Consider the following 15,970-nt stretch of genomic DNA (forward strand, 5'->3'; position numbering starts at 1 on the left):
TGCAATCAATGAACATAATGCTGATATAAAAATAGATCATCATAGTTTTGACAATTTAGATCAGTTTTCAGATTTTCGCAGTAAGGAGGAACTGTCATCTAATACAAGGTTTGTGCGGAGGTCTCGTCCCCAAGTTAACAAGAAAGGAGAAAAGACGTATTCATTAGTATGTCATCGTAATGGACCGGTAAGATCTCACCAACCAAAGGGAGTGCAGGTCAAGACATCACGAAAAAACAAAAAAGGTCATTGCCAAATTAGCAGATTGTGTCCTGCACGGCTATCTATCTGTGAAAGACGCGATGGGAAAGTTACAGCTAAGTATGTAAAATCCCATACTCATTCCTTGTCATTTGAACAATGTAAGTACTTACCTATTCCTGATAGTTTAAAGTCAGAAATTCTTAATATGCTTGCGCTCAAAATTCCGATTACAAATATCATGGACAAAGTTCGAGAACACTTTAGTGACAGGAATAGCAGGGATAATTTAGATGATTTAAAATATTATCATCTTATAGACAGAAAAACTCTCCATGGGTTAAAAAGAAAACTAGCTGATCCAACTGTTATTCAAGACAGCAATGATGCTTTGTCCACAGCTTTAAAGGTAGAGGCTTTGAGTCAGGAATCATTTAATTCAGTTTTATTATTTAAACAACAGGGACATGAAGATCCTTCCAAAAGACTCAACAAAGAAGATTTCATTTTGGCCATCATGACAAAGCAACAACTGGAAATGTATAAGAAATTTGCAAGCAGAATTTTATGCATGGATTCCACCCACAAAACAAACAGCTATTCCTTTAAGCTTGTGACACTTATGGTAGCTGATGAATTTCGGAAAGGTTATCCTGTAGCATTTTGTATATCAAATAGAGAGGATGAAACAGTAATGAATCTATTTTTGTCTTCAGTTAAGGCTCTCTCTCCTGAAACCAAAGTCAATGTTATTATGACTGACGATGACAATGCAGGATGGAATGCTGCACAATCAGTATATGGCGGTAATCTTCAGCACTTCTTATGTATCTGGAATATTCAAAGGTCTTGGGTTAGAAATATTCATAGTCATTTTAAAAATGATGTGCAGAAGACAGAAGTTTATTGTTACTTATGTGCAATGATTCATTTGAAGAAGAGATATCTCTATAACTATGAGAGATATCTCTCTGATTTCAAGAGATATATCTTACTTGAAAGAGATACCTCTTTAAACAAAAGAGATATCTCTTTAACTAAAAATATATCTCTTTAAAGAAAAGATATATCTCTTTATGCTAGGGAGATATCTTTTTTTCTTTGAGAGATATCTCTTTTGAAGCTAGAGAGATATCTCTCAAAGAGAAAGATATCTTTCAGAGTAAAAGAGATATATCTTTAAGTGAAGGAGATATCTCTTAAAGTAAAAGAGATATCTTTCAGAGTAAATAAGATATATCATTAAGTGAAATAGATATCTCTCAAAGTGAATGAGGTATCTCTCTAAGTGAAAGAGATATCTAAGTGTAAGAGATATCTCTAAAAGTAAGATATATCTTTCTAAGTAAAAGAGATATATCTCTAAGTGAAAGAGATATCTCATTTTAGAGAGATATCTCTTTAGAATAAGAGATATCTCTTTGATTCAAAGAGATATCTCATTTTTCAAATAAATAGTAAAAGTGCTTGCCATAGATGCCCCTTTCACTTAGAAAGATATCTCTTTGAATTTGAGAGAGATCTCTTTCACTTAGAGAGATCTCTCTTTAAGATAAAGAGATCTCTCTTAAAGTTAATAAGATATCTTTCATTTTAAAAGATATTTTTATAAGATTTTGAATGAGAGATATCTCTTAAACCAAAAATGATATCTCTTTCCAAGTGTAACAAAGATATCTCTCCAGTTGGAAGAGATATCTCTGTCGAGTTTTAAGAATTATTCTTAATGCACTCAGATTTCTTTTGTTTTCAATTTTATGTATGTAGATAGCCATCTGTATATATATGTAACATACCTTCATATACCATTTTAAATTGTATCTGCATAACACTGCTGTCTGTATGTAATGTTTTCAGAACCACAATGTAAACTAGTTTTTTTTAATTCATTGTGATTTCCTGTATATATTATATACTATTTATTTTCTTTGGAAATTGCAGACAAGAGGGACACACAAATCCACCATCTGCGGAAGTGGCCACAGCTGAAACATCTCATGGCTCTGTGGCACCATATCCACCATTGCGATTAGTCCCTCCGCAACAACAACCAATACAACTGCCCACCAATGAAGAACAGAATTTGTTTGCGTAAGCATTTTGTAATTCTTAATAGTTCACCAATCTGTAGTTCACGATAATCTAATGATACTGATTTTATGATTTATATATATCCATATACATGAAAGTTATTTAGAATATAGAAATCTGATTTTCTTTTATATTTTGTAAAATGAACAAATTTGCAAAACACAACTAATATCTAAAAAACAAAATTAACATCAGTGTCGGTCAGGGTGGACTGGGTCAGCCATCTTGGATGAGGATTCCACCTTCAATGCTGGGGAAAAGAATTACAGTTATCCAGAATGGAAAACCACAACAAATTATATTTTCTGCACGTGGTATGTTTCTTTCTGTTGTATTACATACAGTGAACAGTTTTCAGGAAGTAATTATTTCATATTTTATACCACCCTCCCCAAAATAAAGTCAAGAGGGATATACTTAAACCACCATGTCCTTCTGTTAGTAGACATAATTCATCCAGAGTATATCTTAAAAACTAATGTTCACATCAGATTCAAACTTTCTTTATATATCATATGTATAATGATTTGAGCACCTTTCATTTTTATTGAAATTCATTAACTTAACATTCAACGAAGTTATCAATATTTTAATTATGTCTCTCCTCTTCTATGGGGAGACATATTGTTTATGTACTTTCTGTCCATCTGTCACAAAATCTTGTGATCTCTTCTCCTCCTAATAGTGATTTAGTGTGTTGAGTAACTTTTATTCCAATGAAACATGAACAATGTTGAAAATCATGTCTTTGTGGTCCTGAGGTATACAATATTTCAGATATGCCCCTATATCAATGATCCCAGATGGAGTATTAGGCCCAGTCATCACATATTTCATGAATATTTACATTTCATTGAACAGATGGCAATGGAGATCCTGATCCTGAGTAATGGTAGATGGATTTTGGAGCTTTGACATCATGTCAGTCCAGTATTAGACTGACAAGACAATGGCATATATAGGCTTTAACATTCAAGCCTTAGGCCAGTGTCATTAGATTCATTTATCCTCTTCCATGAAACCAAAGTTTAGGAGCTTACTAATTGCATACTGTTTTTGGTGATTTTGGATGGATTATTTTGGTACAACACATCATGCAAGGTATAATGTTGAAATAAAGACATAAAAGTAGAGGTAAGAGACTAAATATGGTTTGTTTACAAGAAATTTCAAATGAAGATTTTGATCAAATTTTGTCTTCTTCATTTCCTATGATACATCATATTACTTTCTTATGGGGTGGGTGTAGAATCAGTTGGAAATTTCATGAATCATTATTTGATCAGGTGAGCATTGTGGCCATTGGGCATCTTTTGACTTTAACTGTTTCCCAACTGATGATGCCCGGACAGTTAAAGTCACTAGTTGTCAAAGTGTATGAAGCTTTTAAATTTTAATAACATATTCAGTATATTGACATTATTATTTGGGGGGGGGGGTGTCAATAAAGCCTTTACACATTTAGTCAGCTTTTCACAGTATAACCTGCAGGACTACCAAAAGGAAATTACTTCTCTTTTTATTTTAAAATTTATTCAAATATGCAGGGTAAACAAAATACATTAGGTAACTCTAAAACACATGCATACTCAGTACCAATGACAATAAGTCTTAGAAACCTTGTATTGACACTGCTTCCTCTGTAAATACAACAATTAACATTTCAAATACAATAAATCTTCTGTAGTAATAAAAATATTATGCATGGAACATGACTTACCTGATGTACATGTAAATTGGTATAATTGCACCTGGAATTATGTATATGTGTTTTCAAAATAATACATGTACTTTAAAACTTTTAACATTTCATATTGTAATCTTTATCTGTATATTGTCATTTTTGGATATTGGTGCAATCATACCAATAGTAAGGGCAGAAACTCTCATGACAAACTAGATCTATGAGGAAATTCAACTTATATTATGAAAAGTACTGCACTGACCATTGATTAAAAACCTAGCTTTTACATTTATTAAATATTTAAAGAAAAAACAATGTCTGCCGTGTCATGCGGGTCTTGGGGAATTGTTTGAATTAATGACATTATGATATTTATTGTTTTGGCATAAATCATTTCTTGCATTTGTAGAAATTGTCCTTAAAGTGGTATCATGGTACTGATCTTTTTCAATTTTCTAGTATTGACTTGTATGAAATTTGCTATTCCTTTGAAATAGTATTTACACTGTAAAATGCATGTATCATTTAATTTCATTTGATCTGGGTTTACTTACAATTGCATTGATTTTTCAGAAAATTTGCATGCCCTTTGACGGAAATAGGACTTGACCCATAAATGGATGTGCTGGAATCTGCATTAGAGAAACTGTATCGAGACTATCCTATGTTTGGAACTCACTACTATTATAAATATTTGAACAAGATTTTGCACTGTGGAACATATACTCATACTGCAGTTTACTAATTAAAAACTGATACATGTATAATATTTAAAAAGAATACATTGTTATGTGCACTAGTGTGATTTTGGGTTGATAAATTTATTTTGTTTTATATTTGTGACTGATGATTACTCTTAAATGTATTTCTTAATAAAGAAGTAACCACTTCAAGGATTGATTTCTTTCATGCATCAAAATGGGATATTTTATAACATAGCATCAAGAGTTGTCTTCCTTGAATGTGTTGCAGCAAATTGCATATTGGTAATAAAGGGAATTGTATATATATGGAATGGGAAATATTAATCTTTTTAGATTTAAAAAAAAAAAAAATTATCAATATTATTTTTGACACAAGGGGAAAGGTACTCAATGAGATATTTCGCAATGTGGTACATGTATATCAATATTGAACTTCATAACATATCATAATAAACTTTTTGACCTTAGAAGAAAGTTGTCTTTAAGAAAAGTAATTAATTTATTATTGTTATATTTAATACATTTCAAGGCTGTGCATGTGTACATTTCACATTGCAATATTCTGCACTGGGGTATTAGACTCTGCAAACCTAATTCATGAGTTATGGCTGTGTGGTGGTGCTTTAGGAAATTTTCAGTCTACTGACATAGAGGTTCACTATGATTTTTAAGGTGTTGTATGGAATCTCATAGGTTGTATATGGAAGCTCACTCCCATCTATTTTGATATATTTTGCATAGGTTATCACACTCTCAATTTTGCTCCCTTATATTTTTGTTATCAAATCATTTACTTGTTATTATTTATTCAATTATTAACTTATTTTTATACCTCTTATTCCTACCTGGGAATCTCAGAACCTGGGTTGAATAAAACAGGACCAGTCATTGTACATTTACATATTTAGTGAGCTGGGTCTGTTCCTTGGTATTACTTCATAAAGTTTAAAGTAATTTTACCATTCATTCATACTTTGGGCACACTTGGTACACTTCAAATGAGGCCATAGTCACACTGGTTCCCGTTATAGCTGTCATTAACAGCAAGTTGATTATGATATAAGAATAACAAAATTCAATGCAATGAAAAATCTTGGTTAACTATTACAAATGTTTTGAAATTTATTTCTGCCAAGGAGTTCCTTATACACTTTACATTACTCTTTATGTGTATCAATCTATTACATCTTCTCAGTTTATTACATTTCTTGTATGCTGTAGAAAAAAGAATCTCAGTGTCTTGAAAAAGGCTAGCTGTTATAGTGAATATCAAAGGTCAACTCTTAAAAAATCTATGTAATGAGTCATTAATGGGCAAGGATATAGGACATGTGGTTCTGCACTTCACAGGGCCAGCTGAAAGAATGCTGTGGTAGAAACTGGTTTCCATGAATAATGAGGGATATCCCATCTCTGTTAAAGTTTTCCTCTTTAAAGATTTTGTGGGAGATAAAAATATTTTTTTTCAATGCACAAAGACCCTGCTTTCTGTAAGCTCTGGTGAGAGACTGGTACATATATTTTACATACATATTGCATGGACCTAAAAGAATATGTTGATGGTATCCCAGTTGTTCTACTGGGTAAGCACTCCCATTCTGTCCATCTTTATTCAAGCATTATAAACCAGAGAGGGAACACTGAATTTTGAGGTTGATTTTCCGTTATTTTTGCATTCAAAGTTTTTTTTTTCACATGCAAATTAAGATAAATATTGCCTCCCCCCCCTTTTCCGGCTGAATTAAAGGACTAAGCACCCCCCCCCTTCCTTTTTAAAGCCCCCCCCCTCCCTTTTTTTTTTGGTTTGATTGTCAAGAATTTTACATGAATTCACCTTTGCCCCCACCCCCCACCCCCCACCCCAACCGCTATGTGCCTGATACCCTTTGTAATTCTATTGTGCAACCAAAAAAAATATTCTGATATATCTATGATTAAAGAAAAAAATATAGCCTACCAAATTAACTTTATCATTATTAATTTTTTTAATTCATGTGTAATTAGATATGAAAGGTATTTTAGATTTAATAGAAATTACTTTATTATTATTTTTTTTTTTTTATCCGAATACGTTAATAATTATTCCGGAAATATATTATCTATTGGTGACGTTTCACCCAAGTACGTATAATCTCGCGAGAATACCGCTTGTTTTCATCTGCCCGTGTAGCACATTCGTTAAAATTACTCTGTAAAGAATGTCCTAACATTTGATATAATGAATTGAACTCATGTAGAAAAGGACGAATACTCGCTAAACCCCGTCCCCACCCCCTCTGATTACAATATTGGGGGTGTGCTTTCACTTGCCCCCATCCCATCCCGGATTTTATAGTTTGGATTTTCATTCTTTTTTATTTGATTTTGCTTGTCAAGAATTACATGTATAGACAATTGTGACGTCAACTTCTCAGAAGATTACCCCTACCACTTTTCTCACTTTGAAAACAGTTCTACGTGCTTGAATTATCAATCCACCAATAAATAATAGAATCATTCATGGGTCAAATGCTGTCTGATGTGTTTCATACCAATTGTTAGGTTATTCTTGACGCGCGGATTCTGACTACGGATTACTCCGTTTACCTGATCAAGATATAGTGCTCTTGGCGGATGTGACCGGTCGGCAGGGGGTGCTTACTCCTCCTAGGCACCTGATCCCAACTCTGGTATATGCAAGGGTCCGTTTGCCCATTTTGAAAATTTGTATTCCTTATAGGAGTTATGAGATTGATCACTGTTCGCTATCTTCACCTTTTCATGAAGATAGAATAGGTAGCAGGACATGCTACCTGCATCTGTCTTGCAAAGAAAATTAATACTACATGTACTTTAAATTCATGCTTTTAATAGACCCAAGCCAACAGCAGCTTGGATTTATTTATGTTATATCACCATAAAAAAGGTATAACCGATAAGTAATATATTTACTTACAAACATCGGTAAATTAATATACAGGGTACTGTGGTGATTTACTTTTACAGCATACACGCATTTTTACCAACATTTACAAAGTTGATATGTGTTTTTTACTCTGAAAAATCTAGATTAAGAACACAATTTCAGATTCTTTTAATGGTTCTTTTTTATTTCTTTAAGTACATGTAATTGTATTATTGCAACGGCTTGTTTAAAAACTAATCTTAGATTTCAGGAACAATCTTGAGAAGGAGCTACAAAGATTCCATAATATATCTTGTTATTGCAAGTTCATTATCTCCTTATAACGAGTTAATTAACTCGTTATAACGAGATACTAACTCGTTATAGCGAGATATTTAAGTCGTTATAACGAGATAATAACTCGTTATAACGAGATAATTAAGTCGTTATAACGAGTTAGATTATTTTTTTTACTTTTCAAAAATGAGCCTATCCGGCTTTCGTACTTACGGGCGTAAATGAAAGGAAAGAATTATTGTTCTTCGTATTTCGAAGAAGTTGTGTATCTTTTTGTATTTGAAATCAAAGCTTAACCTGGAATTTGTCTGTGAAATAAGCATAGAAGGATATCCATCTCGCATTAAATAATGCACCTCTTTTGACAAAAACTCCTTTGTGACAATATTTTTCTAAGAAAATAAAAATTCAAAAAGATAAAATCCTCACACCTACCCTAACGGTTTTGGTGATCCTGGATGATAATCTACTCATTACGTTAAACTGGCTTAACAAAGTCACTATTAATAGATAATACATTATCTGAAATAATCCATTTTGTTCATTTAAGGTACATTGTAAAGTTGGAGCAAAGCGCAGGGAAGAGAATGTTGCGTGTCTCATCAAAGTGGCGGATCCATTTTTTGCCGGAATAAAGGTATTGAACACAGTTTTCTCGTAATGATATTGGCGCTCGGATGATCCGCTTTCAATTTTCTACACCGAGGTCGCTTTAAATGTGCAATCTAATTTAAACCAGATCCTAAGATACGTTCACAATCACTACAATGAAAGGTGAAGATAACGAACAGTGATCAAACTCCCTAGGCACACAAGAGGCGGGATCAGGTGCCTAGGAGGATCTAACATAGCTCCATGGAGGGTCATGTCCGCATGACCTTTCGCTTTTAATATTCATGAGAATCTCAACCAGTCAGATTGCGCCATACAATGATGGTTACTTAGGCGAATCCCGGCAATTCGTAAACAAGTTGCAATAATCTCTCTCTCCCGCGGAGTTTATTCCACACTATAAAATTATGCTTAGGAGGAGTAAGCCCCCCCCCCCCCCCCCATTGACCGGCAAATAATTATAAATTTTCAAAGTTAACGGCATTAACTGTCGTAAAATTATAATCATATATACATACAGTTAATAAACACTTTTCGTTACGTAAAGAAAGCTAGCGTCATGTTTTGATCATGTTTAAAACATGATGATAAAACACTAGAGCCCGTTTAATTATTCAGAATGAACTCGTAATTTGAAAATCTGCTTTAAACGAAACTTTTACCAGTATATCTAACCTACGTAAACAAAAACATGACACGTGCTTTAATTAAATAAAAAAATTGTGAGCTGTGTATCTCTTGTAGCTCGAAAACCGACATTCAAATATTGCTGACCATTACACATACTTTAGATAAGCATTTTATACATTAAAAATAAAATTGAAAAAGTTTCACCTAAAATCATGACCATACCCCGTTAATACAGGCACTCCTTTAGTTTTATAAAGACTCAGCAAAATAAAGAAGTCTTGCAAGTGATGAAGACATTCAATCAATTTGGCCGTTTTGGCACACCCTGGTACCTACGTCCCTATCCGTAGGATCACGAAATTCCAAAATTTAGTATAGCCTAGTTACTTGCTTTTCTAAATATTCATTTAATTTGAATTTAGCATTAATAATACGATTAAAGATGCTAATCAAATGTTCGAAAAAAGGACATCGTCGGGAACCCACGGTCAGTCGCACTTCTTTTAGCTCCCGTGGGACACAATGCTGATATTTTTGTATAATTCATCAAAATGCATGACCTTACGCGACCTATCGAGGGCAAGTGGGAATCGTCGTAAGTATTTCCGGAACTCTACACGTCAGTAGTAATGGCGGCGCCCATGAAAATGTGGGTGTATTGTTGTGTCACTATCAAAAATTGAGGTTACAGGGCTCTGACGTCAGTGACTTCACTTGAACAGTACATCTATGCTTTAGAGTGCCTTAAATTTACCCAACAGACGCATCATTTGTATGCAGCCTTTGTACAAATAAAATGCAAACTCAACGAGAGAATGGTCACGAAAAAGGCCAAGAGGAAAGAGATCAGTTGTTAGGTATGTTTATAGATAGAATAAAATAAAAAAAAAATTATAACTAAAATGAATTTCAAAACAAAATGACAAAGATATAGTAAAGCATACCGCTGTAAGCTTTGTAATTTGTCTAACTTAACGTTGTCAAAATCTTCGCCCCAAAAGCTAAGTTTGTCTATGCTCCCGAACACTGGAAATAGGGGGCTTTTTGATTGATTGAATATCGCAATAAGGAATGGCAATGCGAACAATCGCATAAACACCCCGAGACACACCTTCCAGCGAAATTATCAGTGTTGTGTCCCACGGGAGGTAAAAGAAGTGCAACCGACCGTGGGTTTCCGACGACGCAAAAAGGAAAGAAAAGAAAAACATTTTTTTCTAAAACTGAGAATATAAATCCCCCGTTTCCCCATATATGTTTCATACGAAATTGGAAAGGCTGTTATTAAAGTATTAAAATGCTCGATTGTTAACATATATACTTAATCACCATGGCAATTTAGCCCCACCCTGGTACCAATATAAAGGAAGTGAAAAAAAAGGCAAAGGGCTATTCATGTAGCTGTAGTTTAGTATCACCAGCATTCAAGATGTGTTACGCAAAAACACTACTGGTGTATGATACGTTTGATCCCGGCCCGCGGTTACAACCCCCAGGGATCGTGCAATTATACTGTTCAAGTATTGACCGTTCTGCTCTTCATGACTAATTTTTTTCATAGTTTGAAGATTGGGCAATTTTGGCAGTTTTTGCTCCGTTCCTAAGACCCTGGGGATGCAGGAGTTCACAATGTACGAACCTTCTTGTCTGAAAGATGCTTCATATCAAATTTGGAAAGAAATTGGAATGGTAGTTATCTAGAAGTTAAAATGTTGCAATTGTTGACGGACGACGAGCAATAGCAATAGGCCACCCAATGACGTAAAGGAATTAGATATGTGTAGTACTTGTTACTCCGAAATGATAAAGTATATTGCTAAAAGCGTTTTGTAGACCTTAATTTGAAAAAAAAAACGCATGCGCAATTTAAACCCTCATATTCTGCTCTGTGTTAATGTGTACTTGTACTTTAAAGTAATCATAGACATAACATGGGCAATAACTTGTCTGTTTCAGATAACGAACACTAATGTTGAGCTTGAAAGGAAGGGATCTAGTAATGTCGAGCTAGAGATGACGATCCCGTTCGCCTCTGAATCTCTTTATATCAACGGTGTTTCACAACCAGTTAGCGACCTGAATATAGAAATGACTTTCAAAACGGACGATTCGTCTAAATGTGGTGGGGGAGGATCGTCAAACCAGTGTGAGGTCAAAGTGAAAGGGTACAGCTACAGCGACAGACATAAATATCAGAATGATGAATGGAGGCAGAATATATCATTTCCGGTGTACAGCCAGGATACTGACGCTTACGTCATCAATAGTCACATGACTCTAGCACTAAAGACGGGAGGAACTAACGGAGTCGGAAGTGAAATATTTCAACACGTTCCTCTCCCTGATATATCGGTGAGTTCTGTCTATTGACTTTTATTTTAATATAATCCGATTAAATTTTATGAACAGGATCTGAGTGAAGATACAGACTTGACAACATTTTATTTGGTTTGTGAGGACAACACCGTATAGCCTACCATGATGACCCCCTTCACCCGAATATCCAAGCCGACAAGAAGCATTAATAAAAGTTATCAAACTAATGTTCAAACTAAGGAATGTATATTGTTGTCGGTGCATCGTATGTGCATATGAAGCACAGTTATCAACATTCATATGTAATATTCATTTAAAGAAAACATGATCAAACAAAACGATTACATTTTCCTTGATGTGGCATAAGTGGAGGCTGTTTTATTTAAATCTAAAGGTATGTAGGGATATTTTAGATGAAGACGCCTAACAGATAAATGGTGCAAAACTTCTGGTGTAAGTCATGATAATCCATGTGATGTCGATATGATTATGCGAGATACAAAATTCATCAGAATATGATATCAAGCTTTTTGGAATCTCGTTGTGTTGCTAAAAAGTTGCATGAATTTGTTAACGATAGCTGTACGTATTTCAGATCCGTGTTCGAGAAACAAACAATGTATGGAAAGGAAGGTCCTGTGGTGTTAGAACTGATCCCCACATGTATACATTTGATGGAAAGTAAGAACATTTCAAAATGTAAAGATAGCGAACAGTGGTCAATCTTATAACTCTTATAAAGAATACAAAATTAAATGTAGGGAAAACACGAACCTCTTGACATATTATAAGTGGGATCAGATCCCAAGGAAGAGCAATTGTTATCTTTCAATCGGCTACACCCGACGTGAGCCCCATATCTTCATCGGGCAAACGGAACAAGCTACAGCCAATGTTAGAAAACTTCGGGATTGAAGCTTGTCGGTCTGTCTCTCTGATCCCCAACTCCTATTCAACTTCCATTTAACCAACTTTAACGATATTTGGTATGATAATATCAGAATGAATAAGAATTCATGAAAACCTTCCTGGAGAATGAGGAAGACATTGCCTTTCAAAATTGGCAGAGGATATAAGGAAACTACACGGACCGATCGCGATCTGATTTACTTAATCACCTCGTGTAGTATGTATACAGGCTCCAATGTGCACAGTAACAATCCAAACAAGGACTAATTTCTTATTGAATTTTAATCTCCAGAAAATTATTTACTACGGTAGATCAATCTAAGCTAAATTTTGGTCACCGTACTATTGTTCATGAACTAGCTACACAAATGTTTTAAAGAAAACGTATGGTGACCATACACCAATGACTTCTTTCCAGATTCAATAGCATTTATCCACACTGCAACCTCAAAATGCGGTGTCCTTCTTTTGTAATTCTGGAATGTATAATTTCCCCGCTTTTTCGTGGCGCTAGTCTACTTATTCAACAAAGGCATACAACACATAATAATATATTTCCCATGAATTTAATGAAAAAAATATTTAAAAGAGTAAGATAGCCTTTATGATAAACACGAAAGTAATTAGACCTTTATACCTGTCGATGTATTAAATCAACCTGATATAGTATTTAGCTCCTGTGACCAGAATGTCATGGTTTCATTTAATGTCTTTTGATTAAGAATTGCTCCGTTTACCTCCTCAACACAGTCGATTCTCGGCGGGACTGACCTGCCAACAGGGATGATTACTTCCCCTAGGTACATGTAAAGGATTCCTTTTCTGTTGTTTCCAGGAGTCCCATGTTTGCTCTAAACGGTGTGTTACTTAAGAGATTGATCACTGTTGGCTATCTTCATCGCTCAGGTGAAAAGTGCCTTATGGTGGTGGTTTTATCGATCTAACTGTTTTTTTATTATTACTTCTAAGTATATGTTTCTTACGAAATGTGTCTTTCCCCCCTGATTTATAAAATGTTCATTTTGGTATCATTGCGATGAATCAGATTTATTTCGATTACATTTTGCTTACGAAAGATGGTTTTCAATTAATTTCTGATCAATTTTTGAAACACCTCTTTAACTGCCAACGATGTACCATATTTTGAATTATATTTCCGTTTTTGACGACTCAGTGAGGGGGTGTGAAAGACACAATATAGTGCTGAAATATATCATGGGTACAACAATCAAATAAAAAGTAATGTGTAACATTTTTCTGCAGACGGTATGAATGCCAGATTCCAGGTCAATTCATCAACTACAGAAATCAGCGTCAATTACAATGGGTAAATTACTGCTCTAATACAAAACACTGTATACATGGAGATTGCGCCACGCGTTTATTTTGACCAAAAACAAAATGGTTTTCACTAGGTTTGTTTTTAATTAAAAAAAGGGATTTAGTGAATTATTAATATTCGTCCAGTTTGCAATTGTCTTATTGCAGATAATAATGACATAGGCGACACTAAAATGTTGGTAATATTTACCGTGTAAGCAGTAGTTATTTGAAGTCGGGTATAAGAAAGTTGATCTTTCTGGGAGTTATGAGATTGATCACTTTTCGTTATATTAGCCTTTCATCTAGTTATATACACACTGAGATGCATACGCACCATTTAGCATACCTGCTTAATAAGTATTGCCTTCGAGATGGATACATGCTGATTTTGCAATGGATAAATATTGGCTTCAAACTAGATAGAAATACATTTCACGATACTTATACAGTTCAAAAAGAAAATAAAGAAAGAAACCCATGAGTAATTTTTTGCTGAATATTTTTTTTAATGATTCCCCCTAGAGTTTCTCTAGGGCGAATCACCTGGTTACTCCTTATTACATTTAACGTTATCATTATCAGTGGTTGTGATACTTTGATTATAAACCCTGCATTTAAATTGATTCAGAAAATTCATTATTAAATGTTCGCCGCATCTGATAAAGAATAGGAAACTGCATTATGCGTTTCTTTCTTATTTTATTTCTTCTTTTCTTTATCAGTATACATATAACTTTAAGATTTATATTGAATTCACGATGGATAAATATTGACCTTAGTGGAAACAATGTAAAAAGTTTCTGTTATATTTCTTCACAGCAGTTCCTTTGTATTATGATGTAAATTTATCTGAATTCTCTAAGGTACATTGTACCTCTCCCATAGATTCAGTCCAAACATCACCCATGTTTCCCGTCAAGAACCGGTCCCTGGTGCGTCTGCGCAGTCGCGGCAAGAGCCGGCAGAGATGTGTTTGTCATCGATCTGTGTGGAGGAAATGACGTCATCAACTTTGAATTCTGTGAGGACAACGTTCTAAAAGTGACTAAAGTCAATGATAAACACTACAAGGTAATACTTTGAATTTTTCCCAACGCCAAAATGAAAGACTGCCTTAGAGAACATGGATGATGTAACTATAAGAAAACCGATCAAACAATACTCATAAAAAATAGCTGTAGATTGATGAATTGATGTTAGCTTGTTTAACGTCCCTCTCAAGAATTTGTCACTCTTATGGTGACGTCACTAAGACCGGTGAAGTGCTTCAAACATATGCTCGGCGCTTACAGCCATTGGACAGTGAGAGTTTTTTTAAGGAGCCACACCTACTGTGACACGGGACATCCGTTTTTAAGGTAATCTCCGAGGACCCGCGACATTCACGCCTGATGCCGAGCATTTGGCGATGGAACTGTCACTACCTGTTTTAACGACTTAGGTCCGTCGCGGCCGGGATTTGAACCCCGACCTTCCGCATGCTGGGCGAACGCTCTAACCTCTAGATCACCGCGGCTGTAAACAAGCTGTAGAGGTTGCGTTCTGTTTGAAAAGCGATGTTTTGTGTTGTTTTCCTTGTTACCCAGCTTGTTAGGACTTGCATTTCTTTAGATTAAATAAACTGTTTGTTGTCTTGTGAATGTTTATCGCACGGTGAACGTAATATATTTTGTCTGTATATTGTTTTACGTCCCATTTTATGCTTTTTGATCCATGGAAATTAGTGAGAACCTACCCACGTTGAGAAGGAATACAAACACTTTGTATATACAGGGCATTCTCCTACTGTGAGATTGTACCCCCAATTTCAGGTCATATCTGAGAGTCCAGTGACTCTCATAAATCTAGATGCAGAGTATTTCACAAAGACATTGTTTCCCTATTAGGCTTATGATGTTCAGAGTGAGACTCACGAGCTTCCGGATGCGAATGCTCTATCTACCTAGTTAGATGACAAATCTCTATGAATGCATGATCGTGCAAAATGTAGTTATAATTACACACCATAACGCCTTAAAATGATATAAAAAGATCCTCATATAGTTAGTACATACATGAGGCCTGGGATATTTGCAGGCCAACTAAATGCGTACACATTATGCATTATCAAAATACAAGGTTCCTTATATGTTTGTTCAAGACATGTCTCTCATAATCGGAGTTTGTCCATCATTGGTATTGTATGTTTTGCATAGGAAAGCTACTCCTCAGATGATCATTGGTCTAAAGTGTGTTTCTTGCTTTACACCCCCCCCCCCTTTCGAGAAAGTATGATCGCTAGTTGTAGATGACGTGCTTTATCCCGACAACGCTTACTAT

At 34.8% G+C, this 15,970-nt stretch overlaps 2 protein-coding genes across 3 annotated transcripts in view; both read left to right on the top strand.

The window, feature by feature from the left end:
- LOC125662024 (uncharacterized) overlaps positions 1 to 15,970 on the top strand; it is a 62,705-nt gene that overhangs the window by 34,128 nt on the left and 12,607 nt on the right. For both annotated transcript variants that reach the window (XR_007365227.2, XM_048894199.2), the window contains exons 14-18: positions 8,412 to 8,498; positions 11,060 to 11,455; positions 12,015 to 12,100; positions 13,592 to 13,655; positions 14,537 to 14,722. Coding sequence is in view for 1 of the 2 variants with exons in the window: in XM_048894199.2 (XP_048750156.2) it covers positions 8,412 to 8,498; positions 11,060 to 11,455; positions 12,015 to 12,100; positions 13,592 to 13,655; positions 14,537 to 14,722 (819 nt within the window). In the remaining variant the exon portion in view is untranslated. The remainder of the gene's footprint in view (positions 1 to 8,411; positions 8,499 to 11,059; positions 11,456 to 12,014; positions 12,101 to 13,591; positions 13,656 to 14,536; positions 14,723 to 15,970) is intronic.
- Positions 974 to 2,983, top strand: LOC125662031 (uncharacterized). The gene is made up of 3 exons (XM_056147288.1): positions 974 to 1,007; positions 2,143 to 2,292; positions 2,488 to 2,983. Exons 1-3 carry the CDS (start codon positions 979 to 981, stop codon positions 2,690 to 2,692), a joined length of 384 nt encoding a protein of 127 aa, XP_056003263.1. The 5' UTR covers positions 974 to 978; the 3' UTR covers positions 2,693 to 2,983.

This window comes from Ostrea edulis, chromosome 8, assembly GCF_947568905.1.
Source record: "Ostrea edulis chromosome 8, xbOstEdul1.1, whole genome shotgun sequence".
NCBI classification, from domain to species: domain Eukaryota; kingdom Metazoa; phylum Mollusca; class Bivalvia; order Ostreida; family Ostreidae; genus Ostrea; species Ostrea edulis.